This window comes from Geotrypetes seraphini, chromosome 10, assembly GCF_902459505.1.
Source record: "Geotrypetes seraphini chromosome 10, aGeoSer1.1, whole genome shotgun sequence".
Lineage (NCBI taxonomy): Eukaryota > Metazoa > Chordata > Amphibia > Gymnophiona > Dermophiidae > Geotrypetes > Geotrypetes seraphini.
In genome coordinates, this window is record NC_047093.1 from 104,643,177 (window position 1) to 104,665,953 (window position 22,777).

The following is a 22,777-nucleotide window of genomic DNA, read 5'->3' on the forward strand; positions in this document are numbered from 1 at the left end:
TATTGAGATAGGACAGACAATTTCTGCAACTCAATGGCAAAAATTTTGGTCCTGGAGAATACATACTACAATGTCAGCATCTATGAGTCAAACATGGTTATTTTTATTACATAGAGTTTTATGGACCCCTACTCGGTTACAAAAAATAGATAGTTCTAAATCTAATAGATGCTGGCATTGTAAGGTAGAAATTGAGACATTAGATCATTTAATCTATTTTTGTCCCTGTATAAATGCCTTTTGGAAAACAATTTGGCCCCAAATTAATATATTATTAGAAAATCATGTTGGACTTACATATGACACAATTTTATTTGGAACAGCAATGAGAACACAGAGTCCAATATCAGCAAACAATAATAAACTTTTATTGATATTAACAGGGGTCGCCATACAACAAATTACTCAAAACTGGAAAGATCATACAAAATTAAATTTCACTTTTTGGTGGAATTCTATTTGCCATATATATAAGATGGAAAAAGCAATAGCGTTACAACATGGTTATATTAAAAAATTTAATAAAATCTGGGGACCATTGGCTCTTTTTTCTAAAGATCAGATATCATAGCACAAGGATAGATCATATAATAGGGGTTAGGGTGGGTACAATATTATAATAACAGATGATTTATAATTTATTGCAAAAGGGGTCTTTATATATGTTTGTATTAAAATATATATTGATGGATATTCAAGTGTATATTGAAAATTATATGTATTATATATTTATCACTTGATGTAAGAAATTTAAAATGAATAAAGAACTTAAAAAAAAAAAAAAAAGTTTTCATTATTTACCTTCCTTTTCTTTTGCATTTTTCCCTTGTGTTTCTTTAGTTTTTCTGGGTCTTAAAGTTTCCTTTATTTTTCACTGGTTGCTAGGCCCATGTTTTGGCCAGAGCACTGTCCTCATTTTGAGTGTGCCCTTTTTGTAGTTCAAAATCGAGGAATTTAATTTGACTGCAGTCCATTGTTTGATGGCTCCAAGAGACCCCAGTGGCTTCAAGAGGTTCACCTAATATAATCGGATGATCTCAGTTATGGACCCGCACTCATGGTGCATCAGGTATCTTGGGCCTGACCATGATCCTAACTTTTGTTCTCTCTGTTTGCAAATTGTGATATTTCCAGTCCTAAAGCTAGAGCTGTCCCCTTTAAAGCCAAGGAAAGTGTTTCCCAAAAGCAGAAAGGCTCTTGCATTCAGAGTTTCAGGGGCTGCAGAAGTCTGGGCTGCCTATCCTGAGGAGAGTGATTCAGAGCAGGAGTTCTGATCACCTTCATTAAGACAGCAGGACACTGACCATACTCTTAAGCAAGATCCAGGAACTTACACAGTTATACCTTAAAAGCCCAGACAGTTCCCTGTAGGTAGAATGAAAGGGAATATACCAAATGAACAGAGAGGGAGCCAGAGAGTTCCAAAGCCTGTATCTTTGCCACACAAGTTTTGGTGTGGCCCTCATAACCTTAAGCAGAGCACACACACACTTGAGGAGGAATTGCTTTGGAAAGCTCTTAGGGCCAAGCAAAGTAAGGAAGCAGAACAGCCAAGCCCAGCAGAACCTAGCTATCCAGAAGAGTTCATGGAAGTTTCTGAACTCATTGTGCCTGAGTCTGAAGCACCTGAGCCCATGAATGTAAGTCTAGCTTTGGCTTGCCAGTGACATTATGTTTGGTTTCTCAGTTTTGGGAAAATGATTACTACAAAAGTATAACTGTGATGAAGTGGCAATGGTATTGCCTGAATGTTAAGTCAGTCTTGAGAGTGTTTAGGCTGAAGTCAAAGGAAACAAAGGGGCCAATTCTGTAAAGAACGTCTGAAAATTAGGCATCGTGTAGACCAATATTCTTCAATCTTTTTTTACACCTATGGACCGGTTGAACATCACTGGGCTAAGTCGTTGGCCAAACCCTGCCCATCTCCACCCTACTCCGTCCCAGACCCCGCCCCCATAATAGTAGTAATTGTAACATTATTTTTTCCATTCAGTTTCATATATACACACATTATAATCTTATTAACAACACATAATGGTTAACCACAAAATTAAACTACACAAAGCACACTATGCTTCTCAACATTTATTCCTACCAGAGCACAGATAACCCCTAAGCAAATACGGGACCAAAAACTAAAAGTACTAGTATATACAAACAAACCCTAAGATGCAAGACTCTACATGCAGTACAATCTCAGAGAAATAGAAACAAATGCATTTCTTCCTGAACAGTGCAAAATACAGACCGCAGATGTAAATTCTCAAAATTGACACAATTCAATCACTAAATTCATAAATCTAGGCAAATGAATGTCAGGTCTCAGTTTATAAGGATAACTTTTAAGCTTCTAAATTCAGTTTGGCACAAATTTAGGAGGTTATCTTAGAATATGCCTCTCTGTATTATATACAAGTACTGTATTACAAAGAAATAGGCATGGCCTTGTACAAGTACCTACTTTATGCATGTGTGTGCTAGGGAAATTTCTAATCTAATTTAATTTCCATCTTATATACCAGATCATTCTAGCAAGGACTCGAGACAGTTAACAAAGATTTAAAAGAATATAATATAAAACAATAATGAAGGTAATAGAAAAATTTTCAATAAATTAGATCAGTCCTCAGTTAAGAATCTCTGAAAGAGATAAGTTTTCAGATTTTTCCTAAAAAGTGATAGAGATAATGACATTCTGATAATCGAGGGAAGATTGTTCCAAACTTTTACCAAGGAATAGGATAAGGAATGTGAGAATTTACCTAGGGTTGTAATCCCTTTAACAGAAGGGAAGAGCAATTTAAATGTATGTGTATTCCTGGTAGTATGAAACCTCACCTGGAAGCCTTCCCTTTGACGTTGCGACGTCAGAGGGAAGGCTTCCAGTTCAGGCACATGATGCCCGTAGGAGCCACTGCCTGCGGCTTTGTGCACTACAGCAGAGAAGAAGAGGAAGCCGGCCCAAAGATAACATTGTCTCGGGCCTGATGCATGGACCAGCAGGAAATTTCTGCGGACCGTCACTGGTTGGTCCAGCGGGAAAATGCATAGATATACTATAGAGAATCACGTTACAGGAGAGATGCTAAGGGGAGAGGGAGACATTTTATTCACTTAGACCCTTCAGGAGGTATAGAGGAGTACTATTGAATGCCAATGGCCCAGCAGTGACATGAAGCCCTCAGAGAGGAACTCTGATACAAAACCAGCATCCCATGTTGGTGTTGATCCTTAGCCTCTCATTTGATGCTGAGAAAACATATTACATTTTTTGCAATATTTTGCTATAGGTTGCAAATTATCCAGGAACTCATTTACATCTTGTAACTAAATGTCATAATAAAGAATTTCACAATTACTGCATTGGTCTACTATAACTGAAAGATGCTGCTCCAGGGGTATATCAACAATAATACCCCAAAGGGAAGAATACAAATACTTGAAAGACACATTGCAAAAAATAGGGTATGCCCAGGGACATCACATGTAATCCGAACCCCCCAGCATCCATAATTTAACATATAACAATTAAATAATAATGATTGTAATAGGGGAGCACCCTCAGCGTGGGATTGAAAGCTCAGAAGAGGCACTCAAAAGAACTACTCTAATGCTTATAGAAAAGCAGAGCAGCAAATACTAGCCTAGCCAGCCCCATACCATCATATGGGTGCTCCCGTGTGCTAATCAGTGCCAAATTAAATTGTGACAAAACAAGTTCACTTCAATTATGTGTCAGATGCCATGTGATGTCCCTAGTGTCCAGCCCGCTGACCTGAGGAAAAATGGAGACTACAAAACAGTCACAGAGATCCTCCAAGTACTTAACTGGATAAAAGATCCACATGATCAAACAGTACCAGAGGAAGCCAAAGTCTTTAATCTTCATAAGCTGAAATCCAATTGAAGTCCTATATCTGCACGGTTCAACCCGGCTGGCTTTCAGAGAAAAAGCCCCTTCCTCAGGAACCAGACAGGGTTAAACAAAGATCCGCAGGTCCAGGGGTATAGGCAGACACCCAATTTTGGGTAGGCCTGGACCCAAGGTGGGTAGGCAAAGGAATACCACTCACCACTCTCTACCTGGCATCTCTCCCCCCTGCATCTCTCCCCTGTTGGCGATCTGGGATCTCAACTCCCTGCACCTTGCAAGTGATCCAGGTACTCAATATCTGCCCCAGTGATCTGACTCTCAACTCCCCCCTCCATTTGTGTACCTTTTAAATGTCACTTTACTGGTAGTAACAGTGACCAATGCAAGCTGCTCAGCCTTCCCTCTGATGCAGCCTCCTCTTTCTGCATGGGGGGGGGGGTCTTTGTCAGAGGAAAGGCAATGAACCAGCACTAAGCAGCTTGCATCAGTCACTGCTCACTGCTGGTGAAGTGGTATTTAAAAGGTATGCATAGGAAGGGATACCGGGAGTTTTCAGCTGGTAGGGCTTAGGGATTTCCGTCAACCACTGAGAGGTTACTGCGATATATAAGTGAATATGTTATGTTATGTTATGTTATTAGGTCTTCCTCAACTGGTTGTACCTGGTTATGCTATTGTTCTTCTCATGGAGTGATGAAAGTCTCATTAATGCTTTTCTATGCTAGAATTATCTGCTGCTTGGGTTATTAAATGAACACCTGAATAATTATATTACTAAACTCATTCACTTTTTCAACAAAAATCTTAACTTTCCAATGGTTTATAACATTTAGTAATAAGAAATGGATTATCCTGGGCACACAGCTATCAAAGGGCTAATGAGGAACAACTTTTTAATTACATTTCTTTTCTTTTTTGACATTTTTAGAATAATGAGACAACAACCAAGTGTAGTGTTGAGTGTAGCTCACACTGTGGTGAAAAGAATGTCTCCATTTGTTCGACAGATTGACTTTGCCTTGGACTGGATGGCGTTGGAGGCCGGCCGAGCTGTTTACAGGTGAGAGGGACAATGGAAGGAGAAATGAAGTGAAAAAAACTATGAAGGATATTGACTGGCTTATTTGTTCTGCTTAGGCTTATTAGTACCTGTCTGCTACTTGAAAATATGGATAATGTAGATCTTCTCTGGTCTGTGGTCTCTTCTGTCCCTTCTGCCACTCAGATTTCTCTGGGGGTAATTTGGAAGCAACTTGAACACATAGGACAGAGTTTTACATGCCCAATTATAAAATTGCCTGGGAGTATATTTGCATATATACAAGTATATAGGTGCTCAGAAAACACAGCACCTACATGCGATACACATATAGGAGTTCCTGGTGGTAAGGAATTGACAGAGCAGGGGCAGAATCAGAATTTATATTACACCTATTTTGGTGCAGGGGCAAAATCAGAACTTATATTACACTTACCTTGAAGCAAGTATCACTTTTATTAGAAACTTTCAGATAAGCTATTTTATAAAGGCATATATGTCTCTTCTGCCTAGGAACCCTTTCGTGTCTTTCCCAGGAATTCAGTGAAACTAAGAAATATACAAACATACAAAATAATGGCAGGAAAAAACATGGCCTATCCAGTCTTCCCAGTCTGTTTCCTTTTTCTTCTCCCTTAGGGATCTTCTGTGGTTCTCCCATGTTGTCTTTAAATAAAATTCTCATAATCACCAGCTTCACTGGTATGCTGTTTCATGCATCCACCACCCTTTCCATAAAGAAGTATTTACATTACCCCTCTTCTCAAGTCACTTCACTGGCTCCCCATCTATTTCTGAATATAGTTCAAACTCATCTTATTGACCTATAAGTGCACTCACTCTGCTGTCCCTCAATATCTACCCACACTTATCTCTCCCATGCACCTCCAATGAACTCTGCTCATTGGGCAAGTTCCTCCTGTTTGTACCCTTCTCCACTGCCAACTCCAGTCTCCGTCCCTTCTATCTTGCTGCACCGAATGCATGGAACAGACTACCTGAGTCAGTATGTCAGGCTCTTTCTCTAGCAGTATTCAAATCCAAGCAAAAGGCCTACTTTTTCAATTCCTAGCTCCTACTCATCATAAAATTACCTATGTCTGTCCTGTCATTCTCTCTACAAGAAACTCCCCAGCCCCCTATACTGTATGTACTGTCTATCTGACCAAATTACTAGTGGAACGCCGATTATCCAGACTAACCTCAGCAGATGGTAGTCCTGATAAAGGGAAATCCAGATGATTATATATACCTTTTTGAACAGAGCAAATATTCTGAGCGTTGAACATTATTTTTGTATTTTCAACAATACCAAACTACATTACAATGCTGTATTTGTAGTACATATACTGCACTACTGATTGAACATACATAGCACATACATGTATTCTGAGTGTTACATGTTGAACATTATTTTTCATTTTCAACATGAAAGGGAGAAAATCCAAACCACACAACTGCATTGGAAAGAAAAGAAGTAATTCTTAATTGATTCAGTGCTGATTTTCATTTTTGTGTTGCAAGATCACATAGGCTTTTCTGACAAAAGTCACACTGCTCTCTTCTTGCTTTTCTAGCTAAGTCATTACTGTACTGAAATATTTAAAAGCTTCTGCATGTGTTGGTCCCACATCAGCAGTAACCTGCCGGTCGTCATCAGTTTCTGATTCCGCCTGTTCCTTGTCTTGTACTAATTCTATAATTTCATCATGTTATAATCTGATACCCTGGAACATTAGCGTCACTGCATATCCATTCACTGACATTCTCTATATCAGTGATTCCCAACCCTGTCCTGGAGGAACACCAGGCCAATCGGGTTTTCAGGCTAGCCCTAATGAATATGCATGAGAGAGATTTGCATATGATGGAAGTGATAGGCATGCAAATTTGCTTCATGCTTATTCATTAGGGCTAGCCTGAAAACCCAATTGGCCTGGTGTTCCTCCAGGACAGGGTTGGGAACCACTGCTCTATATCACAATCGGAGCAGAACATCCTCTGTAATGTTTTTAAGGACATCATCTTCTCCATCACCGTGTCTTTCTGATTTGTTTAGAATAATGTTCCATGCATTTTTTTAGGGTCTGATTTTTTTTTTTTTTTAAAGTTCAAATGTTTTATTGATTTTAAAGAGAAAAAAAAAGTAAAACGAAAAGGTACACAAATGTTATCTAAGACATGATACAATCTAGTCGCATGAACATTAAGCATACACATGTAAAGTTCAAGAATCCTGAAACAATACAACTGATTGATCAATGTCAAACTGTTGTTACAAAAATTAGCACAAAGTCTAACAGCAACATACAGTAAATACTGTATATGCTAAAATATAAAAGAAAATTCCCAATAAGCATCATGAGAAAGCATCAGCAATGCCTAATCATCAGAGAAATATGTCAGTTTACAGCTAGATAACATGACTTAAAATTCCAAATGTCAACGATCTAAGTCACAGTAGGATTTGACAGGATTCCATACTTTAAGGAATGTACTAGTAGAGATATGCTTCTCTGTAATAACACTTTCAAATTTGGTAGTTATGCAAACTGTATTCCACCATACAATATATTCCACTTTAGACAAATCTTTCCAGCAGTGTAGAATATTTTTAATAGCCAAGAACAATAGTATGTTAAATAGACAAGCTTTGTATTCTGATAAAGTATGTGAAAGCCCATGGTGTCTAAGAATAATAATCTTGAAGTGTAAAGGGTCTTGTATGGTTAGTATGGAGGAAATGGTTTTCAGATTTTCCACAGGACCACCATAAGTTAGATTGACCCTTAGAGAATTTGGCAAGCTTCTTTGGAGTCCAATGGGTTCTATGGAAAAGAAAATATATTGACTGAAGAACTGCAGTCGATCGTATTGATTTGAATACCCAAGTCCATACATCTTGCAATAGAGTATCGTCTACTGTCATGTCCAGATCCGGATGCCAAGCACTCATTAACTTTGATATAGGGATAGGAGAGGCCTGTCGTAGTAAAGTATACCATTTGGAGACAGCACCTTTGTGAGAGCTAATTAGTGTGGCTTGCAGAAAAAGATCAGGTCCATTCCCCATTTTAGATGGATCGGGGTGGGTTGCAAGCATGCAATGTCTCAGTTGAAGCCACTTGTAATGTTGATTTATTGGAAGACCATAGGTATCCCACAATTTGTCAAAAGTTATTCATCGCTCATGTGTGATCAAATCCTGCAATGTCCATATTTCACATTTGTGCCAAATTGGCCATTTCAGTGTGGCATCTTGAATTTTGATGATATCATTATTCCATAAAGAAATCCTAGTAGTATCTTTCCATTTAGCTTTCATAACACTGTCAAACTGCTTGAGTACCATGTTTGCAGAATGATATATAGAGTGGATCTGTTGTTTCAAATGGATGGATATTGTTAAGTTACATACTTTTTTCCAGATTTAGCCACGTTGGGAATCAGTCAAATTCTGATTTAATAACCATAGTGATCCTTGTCGCATGATAAATGCTTAATGATAATCGATAAAGTCCAGAAAATTGCCTCCTCCTGATGATTTGTCATTTCTAAGTTTATTCAAGGCAATACGAGGTTGACCATTCTTCCATATGAATTTGCTAAGAGCTTGTTCTATAGCATGATAGGTTTTCTTTTTCAGAAGATACGGCAACATACTTAAGACATAGTTTATTTTTGGTTGCATCATCATTTTGATAGTGGCTTGTTGTCCCCACCAGGTAATCTTAAGCGCTGACCATCTATGCTATGGTTAGATCCTTTATCAAGGATAGGAGATAATCTGTATTTAGTTGTTCTGTTTCTTCCAATGTTAGACCTATAAAGAGTCCAAGATATTTCAGTTAGCAAGAATTCCAAACAAAGCCAAAGGATTCAATGTTCTGTTTATCTTCAGTGCAGTTTAAAGGCATAATTTCAGACTTGGTTGTGCTTAATTTATATCCTGATACCATTGCATATTGGTCAATTACATTGATGACATGTGAAATAGATTCTGGTATGACATATAGTATGACATTGTCTACGTATGCAGAAAGCTTGATTTCGCCGTAAATATATTCAAATCCTTTAATATCTGAATGTGCTCAAATGGCTGCTAATAGTGGTTCTAATGCTATGTTGAAAAGTAGTGGGGATAGAGGGCATCCCTGGCAAGTACCTCTTGTAGGCTGGAAAGGTTCAAAGAGATAGTAACATAGTAGATGACGGCAGATAAAGACCCGAATGGTCCATCCAGTCTGCTCAACCTGATTCAATTTAAATTTTTTTATTATTTTTTTCTTCTTAGCTATTTCTGGGCAAGAATCCAAAGCTCTACCTGACTTGGGTTCCTACTACCGAAATCTCCGTTAAAACCTACTCCAGCCCATCTACACCCTCCCAGACATTGAAGCCCTCCCCAGCCCATCCTCCACCAAATGGCCATATAAGTTTCAAGTTTCAAGTTTTATTTTAACTTATTGAATCGTCTATTTATTTTACTAAGCGATTTACATAATAAAAAATTACATATACTAATATTCACAATAAGTTACATAGATTTGACAAATTGACATACAAACTAACAGATACATAAGGAAAAGAGGGCAGAACTACAATAGTATTTATTAGAAAAGAAAACATGAATGGTAAGAACAATGGGAAGGGAGAATAAATAAAAAAAGAAGATAATCGTTCAATGTGATTATACATTGAAAGCGTCTTTAAAAAGGAAGCTCTTCAGAGAGCGTTTAAAATGATTCAAGTCATTTTCTTCTCTTAAATACTGAGGTAAGGTATTTCATAACTGTGGGGCTATAACAGAAAAAATTTAATGACGATGGGTTCCGATAACTTTCAATGAAGGGACTGCTAAAAGTTTTTGATTAATAGACCTTAAAGAACATGATGAGCAATGAGGAATAAGTAATTTATCAATAAATTGGGGTTCATTTGAAGATAGGGTTTTAAAAACTAAAAGTAAGATTTTAAAAGTGATACGGTAAGTGACAGGTAACCAGTGTGATTCAATGAGAAGTGGAGTGACATGATCAAATTTTTTGCGATTATGTATCAATTTAATTGCAGTATTTTGAACTATCTGAAGACGTCTCTTTTCTTTTTGGGTAACATTTATTAATAGAGAATTACAGTAATCAATTTTTGAAATAATCAATGAATGAATCAATATGTTAAGTGATTTTGATTCTAAAAACTTTGCAATTGATCTAATTATACGTAGTCTGTAAAAACAGGATCTGACAGTGTTACTTATATGTTCATGGTAGGAGAGATTATCATCAATAGTAATGCCTAGTATTTTTAGAGATTTTATCAACTTTAGATGAACGTTATCTAAAATAAATGGGGCACTTAAAGTTATATCTTTTCCAAGGGAAAAGAAGAATTTTAGATTTTTGTGTATTCAAAGCTAACATATTGGAGCTAAGCCATTGTTTAATATCCAGTAACTTTCTATTTATTTCATATATTTCCTCTTTATTTTTTGGGTTTAATGGATGGACATCATCAGCATAAGTAAAAGCAGTGAAGCCTATAGATTGACATAAATTTAATAACGGAGAAAGGAAAATATTAAATAGTAGCGGCGATAATATGGATCCTTGGGGGATACCATAATTATGTAATGTAATGTAATAGAAGTATATGGTTCTGAAATTGTATCTTTGAAAGTGACAGCGGATGAGCGATCAGTGAGAAAAGAGTTAAACCAATCAAAGACTTGACCGTCAATTCCAATTGATCTCAATCTATCAAGGAGTAATGCGTGATCAATGGTATCGAAAGCTGCTGATAGGTCAAGAGAAAACAAAATAACCGAGTTATGATGATCTGAGTGATAAAGTACGTTTGTGGTCAGTCCAAGTAACGAGTATTCAGTAGAATGATTTTTCCTGAAACCCGTTTGGTTAGGGTGTAGAACATTAGTTGTTTCAACAAAATCAGATAATTGTTCAAATACCAGTCTTTCAGTTAACTTTGCTAAAAATGGAATATTAGCTACAGGTCGGTAATTTGAAGAGTCTTCGAGACTGGCTTTATGATCTTTTACTATCGGAACAATAAAGGCTTTTTTCCATGCTGATGGTAGTATACCTAGTTCTAAGCTATTTCGAATAAGGGCATGGATATAAGGGCCAAAGCATGAGAAAAACTTTTTTAGAATTAACGGAGGAATGATTTCAGTTCGAGTACCTTCAAGCTAACTCTTTGGAAGAGAAGTTTTATATCATCTAATGTAGGAAGATTAAATGAAGAACATTTGGCAAGCGGTAAGTGATAATCATTGGATGTATATAGTGGTGTATTGGTTGTGATTGAATAAATGTTTGCCGAATATCATTGATTTTTTTGCAGAACTTATCTGCTAGATCTTGGGCAGTGAGACTATTTGATGGATTAGTATCTAGTTTCTGAGGTTTAGGGGCAATTGATTTAATAATAGAGTATAGGATCGAGGGATTTTTTTGCCTTTAAGATTTTATTAGAATAATAATTTTTTTTTGCAAGATTAATTTTTGTCTTATAATAATAAGCATGATCTTTATAAAGTTTTAAATTTGTGGGTGACTTATTCTGACGCCACTTCCTCTTGAGAGATCTTAATTGTTTTTTTAGTAAAGTAAGTTCTTCTGAAAACCAAGGGTTCTGCAATTTACGTGAATAAATAGTTTTGAAAATTAGAGGAGCTTCTTTGTCTAATAAAGATTGAATGGCTGAATTCCAATTATTAAGCTGGGTTTCCAATGTGTCCACATTTAAACTTGGCGTTTGAAGGTTAAATGACGAAATAATATTTGATAGTTCTAATTTTGAGAAATTATGATAGGAAGTATATTTTTTTTGTTGTTGTTGAGAATATTTTACAATTTGTTTGGAGTAGAACTTGGTTGTAATAAGGTGATGGTCTGACCAGGGGACTGAGATAATGTGAGGTTCTGAGAAAGTAACAATGTTAGACTTAGGGACTAGGATCATATCTAGTGTATGTCCTATAGTATGCGTTGAATTTTAGATTAGAGATTATAGGTTAAGAGTATTAATGTGAGTTAATATTTCGATGGTAACTGGATTGGTTAAATCATCAAAATGTATATTAAAGTCACCTAATATCCAAGGGTTATGTGAGGAGGAACAAAAATCAAATATTGTATTTTGGAGTAGAGCTAATGTATTCTGGCTAATGGGCGGGGGAATGTAGAGAAGTAAAATATCTGTTATGGGTTTAGTATTAAGTTTAACTTGAAGAAATTCTATAGTTACCTGGCCTGATGAATGGTCTGTGGCATTAATTAAGTTGTCATGAAAGATGATAGCTAGGCCGTCACCTGCGCGTTTGTATCGATGGTTAAATAAATAAGAATAACCTGGGGGGCAGCAGAATGAAAGGTAGGCTTCATCACCATCAGTAAGCCAAGATTCCGTAATAAAAAGAATCTGTAAGTTATGAGAAAGAATAGTTTCTTTTAATAAATGATGCTTGTTTTTAAGAGATCTTATATTAATGAGACCAAATGATAGAGAAGAGTTATAGAAAGTATGACAATGTAAGGGATAAGAAGTAGAAGGAACTGGAGTAAGTATTGGAGGGTAAACAGAAGATGGTCTAGATTTGTTGGGGCAATAGTCCCAAAAAACTGGAATAGTGGAAGACTGTGAAGACATTTTGAGTGAATTATGCGATTCAGTTAGCAGATAAGTAGGTGTTATAATAAAATCGAGTAAAAGTATTAATAAACAGACTATATATAGATTTCTAAGAGCTTTATAATTACTGTGTGTGAAAATTGTTTCAAAAATCAGCTGCAAAATGGTGACGCCCTCAGTTTGAGCACGAAGGAGCGCACGAAGGAGCAATAGGCGTGTGTCGCAAATGCCCCGGATTTAAAGTTCATGAGCAGACCTGGTGAGTGGGCGGAGTCCGGCAGCTAATCAAGAAGGGTTAAGGTTATCTAAAAACAAGGGTTAAAACTATTAAAAACAAACATAAATATAAACAACTTTAAAAGTTAAATGACTCTCAGTGCAGTGCAGAGTTGATATTCAGACACAGACCGTGCAAATCTGCCCAGTACTGGCCTTAATTCAATTTTTAATATTATTTTCTGATTCTAGATCCTCTGTGTTCATCCCACGCTTCTTTGAACTCAGTCACAGTTTTACTCTCCACCACCTCTCTCGGGAGCGCATTCCAGGCATCCACCACCCTCTCCGTAAAGTAGAATTTCCTAACATTACCTTTGAATCTACCACCCCTCAAATTATGTCCTCTGGTTTTACCATTTTCCTTTCTCTGGAAAAGATTATGTTCTACATTTAATACCCTTCAAGTATTTGAACATCTGAATCATATCTCCCCTGTCTCTCCTTTCCTTTAGGGTATACATATTCAGGGCTTCCAGTCTTTCCTCATACGTCTTCTGGCACAAGCCTCCTATCATTTTCGTCGCCCTCCTCTGGACCGCTTCAAGTCTTCTTAGTCCTTCGCCAGATACGATCTCCAAAACTGAACACAATACTCCAAGTGGGGCCTTACCAATGACCTGTACAGGGGCATCAACACCTTCTTCCTTCTACTGGCTACGCCTCTCTTTATACAGCCCAGCAGCCACTGCCTTGTCACACTGATTTTTCACCTTTAGATCTTTGGACACTATCACCCCAAGGTCCCTCTCCCCGTCTGTGCATATCAGCTTCTCTCCTCCTAGCATTTACGGTTCCTTCCCATTATTAATCCCCAAATGCATTACTCTGCATTTCTTTGCATTAAATTTTAGTTGCCAGGCATTAGACCATTCCTTTAACTTTTGTAGATCCTTTTTCATATTTTCCACTCCCTCTTTGGTGTCTACTCTGTTACAAATCTTGGTATCATCTGCAAAAAGGCACACTTTTCCTTCTAACCCTTCAGCAATGTCACTCACAAACATATTGAACAGGATTGGCCCCAGCACTGAACCCTGAGGGACTCCACTACTCCCCTTACCTTCCTCCGAGCGACTTCTATTAACCACCACCCTCTGGCATCTGTCCGACAGCCAGTTTCTAACCCAGTTCACCACTTTGGGTCCTAACTTCAGCCCTTCAAGTTTGTTCAACAGCTTCCTATGAGGAACTGTATCAAAGGCTTTGCTGAAATCTAAGTAAATTACATCTAGCATATGTCCTCGATCCAGCTCTCTGGTCACCCAATCAAAAAATTCAATCAGGTTCATTTGGCACAATTTACCTTTTGTAAAGCCATGTTGCCTCAGATCCTGTAACCCATTAGATTCAAGGAAGTACACTATCCTTTCTTTCAGCAACACTTTCATTATTTTCCAACAACGGAAGTGAGGCTCACCGGCCTGTAGTTTCCTGCTTCATCTCTTTGACCACTTTTATGAATAGGGGCCACATCCGCTCTCTTCCAATCCCCAGGAAACACTCCCGTCTCCAGAGATTTGTTGAACAAGTTTTAATAGAACTCACCAGAACCTCTCTGAGCTCCCTTAGTATCCTGGGATGGATCCAGTCTGGTCCCATCACTTTGTCCACCTTCAGTTTTTCAAGTTGCTCATAAACACTCTCCTCCGTGAACGGCGCAGAATCTACTCCATTTTCTCGTGTAACTTTGCCAGACATTCTCGGTCCTTCTCCAGGATTTTCTTCTGTGAACACAGAACAGAATATTGTGTCCAGTATTGATCGCCGTACCTCAAGAAGGACATGGCGATATTTGAGCGGGTCCAGAAAAGAGCGACGAAAATGATAAAAGGTATGGAAGGCTGTTCATACGCTGACAGGCTGGACAAGCTGGGGCTCTTCTCCCTGGAGAAGCGGAGACTTAGAGGAGACATGATAGAAACTTTCAAGATCATGAACGGCATAGAGAAGGTAGACAAGGAAAGATTCGTCAGACTACGGGGAACCACAAGTACAAGGGGGTACTCGGAGAAACTGAAAGGGGACAGGTTTAGAACTAACGCCAGGAAGTTCTTCTTCACTCAGCGGGTTGTGGACACATGGAACATGCTCCCGGAGGATGTGATCGGGCGGAGTACACTACGGGGATTCAAAGAGGGATTGGATAGATTCCTGAAGGATAGGGGGATTGAAGGGTACAGATAGAGGTAGATAGAGATATAGGGCTAAATCAAGAAAACCTGACAGGTCGTGGACCTGAAGGAGCTGCCGCGGGTGCGGATTGCTGGGTGTGATGGACCTCTGGTCTGACCCAGTGGAGGCAACTTCTTAAGTTCTTAGAAGTATTTGTTTAGCACATTTGCTTTTTCCTCAACACTCTCCACATATCAGTTCCCAGCATCTTTTTGTTTAGCAATTCCATTTTTCATCTTCCTCCTTTCACTAATATATCAGAAAAAAATTTTTGTCTCCCTTTTTTACATTTTTAGCCATTTGTTCTTCCACCTGTGCTTTCGCCAGACATATCCCTCTCTTGGCTTCTTTCAGTTTCACCCTGTAGTCCTTTCTGCACTCCTCTTCTTGTTTTTTTTATATTTCACGAACGCCAACTCTTTCGCCTTTATTTTCTCCGCCACTAGTTTGGAAAACCATATCAGCTTCCTTTTTCTCTTGTTTTTATTGATTTTTTTCACATAAAGGTCGTAGCCATTTTTATCGCTCCTTTCAGCTTAGACCACTGTCTTTCCTCTTCTCTTATGTCCTCCCATCCTAACAGCTCTTTCTTCAGGTACTCTCCCATTGCATTAAAGTCCGTAAGTTTGAAATCTAGGACTTTAAGTAACGTGCGGCCACTCTCCACTTTAGCCGTTATATCAAACCGAGTCATTAGCTGTTGGTAAATTTGCGGTAAGTTTTTCACCATGAATTCTGTGGCAGTGTTTAAAATTTCAAGTCACCCATTGCTGGCTTTGAATTCAGAATCTCCATTAAGCTGTGATTACAGAATGACATGGGGAAAAAATTTGTCCCCGTCACCGTTGTGTCCCCTATCACTTATTCCCATCACCATCCCGTCCCTGTAAGCTCGGTCCCCATCACCGTCCCGTCCCCGCGAGCTCAGTCACCGTCACCCTCCTGTCCCCACGAGCTCAGTCCTCGCCCAGTCCTCACAAACGATCTGATCCCATCCACACAAGCCTTGAATAGTTTTATACTGAATTTATTTTATTAAAGTATAAAGCAGACGTGCGTAGTGGGAAATTAGTGCGGCTGTGATCCCTGATCCGTGGCACCATGTTGCCGCATGCACAGTAGGAGCAGCTGTTTTCAATGTGTGCAGCACGTTTCCACAGCAACATAGGAGAAGCATGGTGGTTTCCTTCAGCTGAGTGGTTTCTGATGCTTCCCCTATCACTAGCATGTGGCGGTTTTAGTTGCAGTGGCCGGCAGCAGCGGCTGACCGCTGGCACAGACAGTAGGTAGGTAGTAATTGCGGGGGCCGGTAAGGGGGGGCAGGCATCGGCTTTTGGTGCTGGAGGGAAGGAGTCATGCAGGCAGGCTGGCTTTAGCGCAGCAGAGAGGGAGGAAGATAGGCTGGCTAGCTTTGGGGGAAGGGGGTGGGACAAAGGCTGGAAGGCAGTGAGGGGGGACATAGGAAGGAGCACTGGGGGCACTAAGGACATAGGAAGGAGGCACTGTGGCACTAAGGACATGGGAAGGGGCACTAAGGACATAGGAAGAAGGCACTGGGGCAGTGAAGACATAGGAAGGGGCACTAAGGACATAGGAGGCACTGGGGGCAGTAAGGACATAGGAAGGGCCACTAATGACATAGGAAGGAAGCACTGGGGGCACTAAAGACATGGAAAGGAGCACAAAGGACATAGGAAGGAGGTACTGGGAGCAATAAGGACATAGGAAGGAAGGAGGGAGGGAGGGAATAGAAAGGGACAATTGTTGGACCTGAGTGTAGAAAGAAAGAAAGAAATACAGTGGCCAAAGAGAGAGAGACAGAAAGAAAGAAAGAAAAAAAAGACAGCAGAAAAGGAGAGAGAGAGAAAGAAAGAAAGACAGACAGACACATCTATTCTAGCACCTGTTAATATAACGGGCTTAAAGACTAATATCTATATAATTAAATAATTAATATTTAATTACTGGGTAATTTATATATAAATAATTAATAGATAACTATATAAATAAATATATTGATAGATATGTAAATGACTAAATAGATTAATAGATAGAGGAGGAGGGCTTCCACTTTGTGAGGAACTGGTCGTCCTTCTGGGGAAAGAGCAAGCTCTACAGGCGGGATGGCCTGCACCTGAGCACGGCGGGAACAAGAATACTAGCAGCCAACGTAAAGAAGGAGATCGAGAGGGCTTTAAACTACAGAGAGGGGGAAAGCCGACAGCTGACCTGATGACGCTTCGGACAGCAGTATCAAGAAAAGATGCTGAATGGGCTGACTGCAGGGAGGAGGACAGGGGTCCGATGGAACTCGCGATCAGACAGCGAGGGAAACACCAGGTAACAGCAACTTGCTGGGAGAAGTCTAAGGGGAAGGGGAAAACAGGGGATTCAGGAGGACAAGATGGCACCAGGGTGCAAACAGAAGGCAATAAGGTGGAGCCACAGGGCAAGGGGGAACAAACCAAGGCCCAGGGGACGATAGCACAGGAGGGGGCTGGTACTCCCCGGGGAAAAGCGGGGAGGTGGGGTGGAGGGGACATGGGGAGGAAGAGAGTTGCGAGGGTAAAGGCGGAGGGCACAGCAGAGGCACCGGGAGCGGGAAAATGGCCCGAGACCCAAGGGAAGGCGGCCCAGGTAAAGGCAGAGGTGGAGGACAAACACCGGGACCTACAGTGCTTATACGCAAATGCAAGAAGCCTCATGGCTAAGATGGGTGAACTGGAAGTCATGGCCAAGGGGGAGGACCTGGATATAATAGGAATTACAGAAACCTGGTGGACAGAGGAAAATCAATGGGATGTGGCGCTGCCAGGGTACAAGCTCTACAGGAGGGACAGGACCCACAAGAAGGGGGGAGGCATAGCGCTGTATATAAAGGACTATATCTACTCGATTGGGATCGATACGGCAACAAAGGCAGAGGAGCTAGAATCGCTATGGGTCAAATTGCCGGGAAAGAAGAGTGCAGACATAAAGCTGGGGCTGTATTATCGCCCGCCTGGTGCGTCAGAAACAATAGGACAAGACTTGGAAGCAGAACTGAGACAGGAATGCAGGACTGGAAGTGTAACAGTGATGGGGGACTTCAACTACCCGGGGATAGACTGGAGTACGGGACACTCCAACTCCACGAGGGAAGCAGGATTCGTAGAAGCTGTGAGGGACTGCTTCATGGAGCAACTAGTCAAGGAACCGACGCGAGGGGATGCTACTCTTGACCTCATCCTTAACGGATTAGGGGGGCCTGCAAGAGGGGTAGAAGTGGGAGGAACACTAGGCAACAGTGATCACAACGTGATCAGATTCACATTAGAAAGGGGGTCACCCATAGTGGGGAGGACCGCAACGACTGCGCTCAACTTCAGGAAAGGGAACTATGTTGCTATGAGGAAAATGGTGGGGAGGAAGCTCAGGAACGGATTTAGGATGGAGACTGTAGGGAGCGCCTGGACCCTTCTCAGGGACACACTGCAGGAAGCGCAAAAACTGTACATCCCCAGTTTCAGGAAAGGCCGCAAGAACAAGCGGTCAAAAGACCCGGTTTGGATGACACCTGAAGTAAAGAGGGTAATCAGTGACAAGAAAGTGTCCTTCCGGAAATGGAAAAGGGATCCAACGGAGGAAAATCACCAGGAGCACAGGAAATGCCAAAAGGAATGCCACCGAGAGATTAGAAAAGCAAAAGGGAAATACGAGGAGGGGCTGGCCAGGGAGGCGAAAAACTTCAAGGCATTCTTCAGTTACGTAAAGGGGAAGCAACCAGTGAGAGAGGAGGTGGGGCCATTGGACGATGGGGATAGGAAGGGAGTGATTAAGGAGAATAAAGAGGTAGCTGAGAGGTTGAACACGTTCTTCTCGTCGGTCTTCACGAGCGAGGACACGTCCAATATACCGGACTCAGAGGAGCTCATGAGTGGGGAGCAGGCCAAAAGATTGGGGCATATAGAGGTAAGTCGGGAGGATGTCCTCAAGCAGATTGACAGACTGAAAAGCGGCAAATCACCGGGACCAGACGGGATCCACCCAAGGGTTCTAAAGGAACTAAGTCAGGAAATAGCGGGCGCAATCCAGCATGTTTGCAACCTATCCTTGAAAACTGGAGAGGTACCAGAGGACTGGAAACTGGCGAATGTCACACCTATCTTTAAGAAGGGATCGAGAGGTGACCCCGGGAACTACAGGCCGGTGAGCCTGACTTCAGTTATAGGGAAGATGGTGGAAGCAATGATCAAGGACAGCATTTGCGAGCACATCGAGAAAAATGGCCTACTGCGGACAAGCCAGCACGGATTCTGTAAGGGAAGGTCGTGCCTGACAAACCTTCTGTACTTCTTTGAGGGAATAAGCAGTCAGGTGGACAAAGGGGAACCCATAGACATCATTTACCTCGATTTTCAAAAGGCCTTTGACAAGGTGCCACATGAAAGGCTGCTTAGGAAGCTGTGGAACCACGGGGTGGGCGGGGATGTACACAGATGGATCAAGCACTGGCTGTCAGGTAGACTACAGAGGGTCGGAGTAAAGGGCCAATATTCTGACTGGCGGGGAGTCACGAGCGGTGTGCCGCAGGGATCGGTGCTGGGGCCGCTACTCTTCAACATATTTATCAATGACCTGGAAACGGAGGCAAAGTGTGAGGTTATAAAATTTGCAGGCGATACCAAGCTCTGCGCCAGAGTTAGGACCAGGGAGGAGTGTGAGGAACTGCAAAGGGACCTCGATAAGCTGGAGGACTGGGCAAACAAATGGCAAATGCGCTTTAACGTAGATAAATGCAAGGTCATGCACATAGGGAAAAAGAACCCGTTGTTCGAGTATAAAATGGGGGGGAGATTGCTGGAAGACACCGGACTTGAGAGAGACTTGGGTGTGCTAGTGGATCCATCCATGAAACCATCCGCACAGTGTGCAGCAGCCTCGAAGAAAGCCAACAGGATGCTGGGTATCATCAAGAGGGGCATATCAACCAGGACGCGGGAAGTCATCATGCCGCTGTATCGAGCGATGGTGCGCCCACATCTGGAATACTGCGTTCAATATTGGTCGCCGCACCTCAAGAAGGACATGGCAGTTCTTGAGAGAGTCCAAAGGAGGGCAACGAAACTGGTAAGAGGGCTGGAAAACTTCCCATATGCTGAGAGGCTGGATAAACTGGGGCTCTTCTCTCTGGAAAAAAGGAGGCTCAGGGGGGATATGATAGAGACCTTCAAAATACTTAGGGGCATAGAGAGGGTGGACAGGGACAGGTTCTTCAGACTAAAAGGGACGACAGGTACAAGGGGGCACTCAGAGAAACTGAAGGGAGATAGGTTCAAATCAAATGCAAGGAAGTTTTTCTTCACCCAAAGGGTCGTGGACAAATGGAATGCGCTCCCGGAGGAAGTGATCCGGCAGAGTACAGTACAGGGATTCAAACAGGGATTGGACAGATTCCTGAGGGAAAAGGGGATCGTGGGGTACTGAGGGAGGTGCTGGGGTGTTGCATAAGTATAGACAGCTCACCAGGTCGTGCAGGTGCAAGGCCGGAGGGTTAGGACATTGATGGGAAGATAGGACTTCGATGAGAAACCTAGGGGGCAAGGGGGCCCCTTCTGGTGATTAAGGCAGGTCATGGCCTGTTGGGCTGCCGCGGGGGCGGACTGCTGGGCGGGATGGACCTCTGGTCTGACCCGGCAGAGGCACTACTTATGTTCTTATATGTTCTTATGTTCTTATATAAATATATATATAAATAGGTATATATATATATATATATATATATATATATATATATATATATATATATATATATATATATAAATAGATAAATATTAAAATATATAAGTATATAAATAGGCAAATATTAAAAAATAGACAAGTAAATATATATTGTAATTCCAGTATAAGTAACCTTTTCCAAACTTAGCCCCCAAAATTGAACTATAAATAAAAGCTCTGATATGAATTCTATATATTAAGCAGAATTGGGTCAGCTGACTAAAAAGATCCATCCGACAGGGTTGAAGTTGGTTCAACAGTGTGCAAAGAGCTGGGAGGTTATTAATTCTCCTGCATCATTCTCAGCATTGTACAATTAAATACGAAATGTGGACAGCATGCCTGAACGCCAAAGACTACAGCAGTCAAAGGACGAAACTGGAGAACCACCCTCCGCTGACAAGAAACACCAACGTGCCATAAAGCAAACAGCAGAACTCAAACTGCCCATGAATGTAGATGTCATCTGCCGCATCCATGTGGGAGTAGGTGATCCAAGGCTTGCCAAGATGCAGTCTCATGTTTCCAATACAGCAGGGACAATATATCAAGAGAGTCAGAAAAGAAACTTGGCTGTAATTGAGAGACTGACTCAGGTAAATTAAACCACCAACGAGAAGGAACCGCTGTACAGTAACTCAGCTCAGAGACATAAAACTCTGAAGAGGGGGAGGTCACCCCCTCTTGGGGCAAGAATTTATCATCCAATCATAGCATAATTATTGATAAAAGCAGATCCAACTCAAAGGTGTGAAATCAATTAATAACTGTATATATAGTTCTTAATGGTAATGCTTTCAAAAAGGAATTCCAAAATGTAATTGCGCTCAGGTTGTCACTAGAAATATGAAAGCTTCACTTAACTTAATTGCAAAGAACAGCTCATCAACCTGAGCGCAATTACATTTTGGAATTCCTTTTTGAAAGCATTACCATTAAGAGCTATATATACAGTTATTAATTGATTTCACACCTTTGAGTTGGATCCGCTTTTATCAATAATTATGCTATGATTGGATGATAAACTCTTGCCCCAAGAGGGGGTGACCTCCCCCTCTTCAGAGTTTTATGTCTCTGAGCTGAGTTACTGTACAGCGGTTCCTTCTCGTTGGTGGTTTAATTTACCTGAGTCAGTCTCTCAATTACAGCCAAGATGCAGTCTCATTCAATTTTGATTGATAAAAGTATCCAGGCTACAGAACCCGAGCACATGGCACCAGTGGTGCCTGGAGCCAAACTGTTGAAGTCACCCTACAAAGCCTGGGTCTGATGGTGCCGCTGGACCATGGTGGGAAATCACTTGTGCAATATTGACTGTCTCTGACTTCAGGGACATGCAAGGCTGAATTTCTCCCTCAGAACTCAATAGTGTGGTGTCATCCCATTACATGTGTTGTATGATGCAGTCCAGAAAATATTTCAGAGTACAACAATTTTTACTTTAGCAAGCATTCATATATATGAACTTCACACAAATAAAGAGTTATTGCGAGTCCTGCTGTCGTTAAGGTACTGCCATTTGAGCCAGGCTTACAAGACCAGCCTCTCCTCCCCCGCCAGTCGTTGCTCCGGTGCCAAATGGCAGCATTCCACAGGATCCAGCATCCCCGGACTGCTGACCAAAGGAGCCCCCCTCCCTCCCCTACAGTCTACCACCTAGGTCCGCCGCATCTCCCAGGCAAAAGTCTCCCTCCCTTCACTGTGACAAGTGATGAATTTCCCTTTGATAAGTGAAGATGTCCCCTCCCCCACCACAACACTACAAAGCCAGGCAGTTCCACACACCATGATTAAGGACCATAATAACTGAAACACAGCACGAGTTCTCACGTTCACTACAGACCCGATGCTAGCTTTCAAACTTCCCCAACTGTTGAATAAATTGAATTAAAACATATAACTCAACCGCCATTACTCTCACCTCCAGTTTTCCTGTTATAAGTAAACTCCAATCTATTTTCACTTCTCCTGCTTGAATATATTAACCAAATAAATTAAAT

At 41.1% G+C, this 22,777-nt stretch overlaps 1 protein-coding gene across 1 annotated transcript in view; it reads left to right on the forward strand.

Moving 5' to 3' along the window:
- Positions 1–22,777, forward strand: part of PNPLA7 (patatin like phospholipase domain containing 7) — an 864,087-nt gene that overhangs the window by 459,918 nt on the left and 381,392 nt on the right. Inside the window, exon 18 of the mRNA XM_033959965.1 lies at positions 4,803–4,934. Coding sequence (XP_033815856.1) covers positions 4,803–4,934 — 132 coding nt within the window. The remainder of the gene's footprint in view (positions 1–4,802; positions 4,935–22,777) is intronic.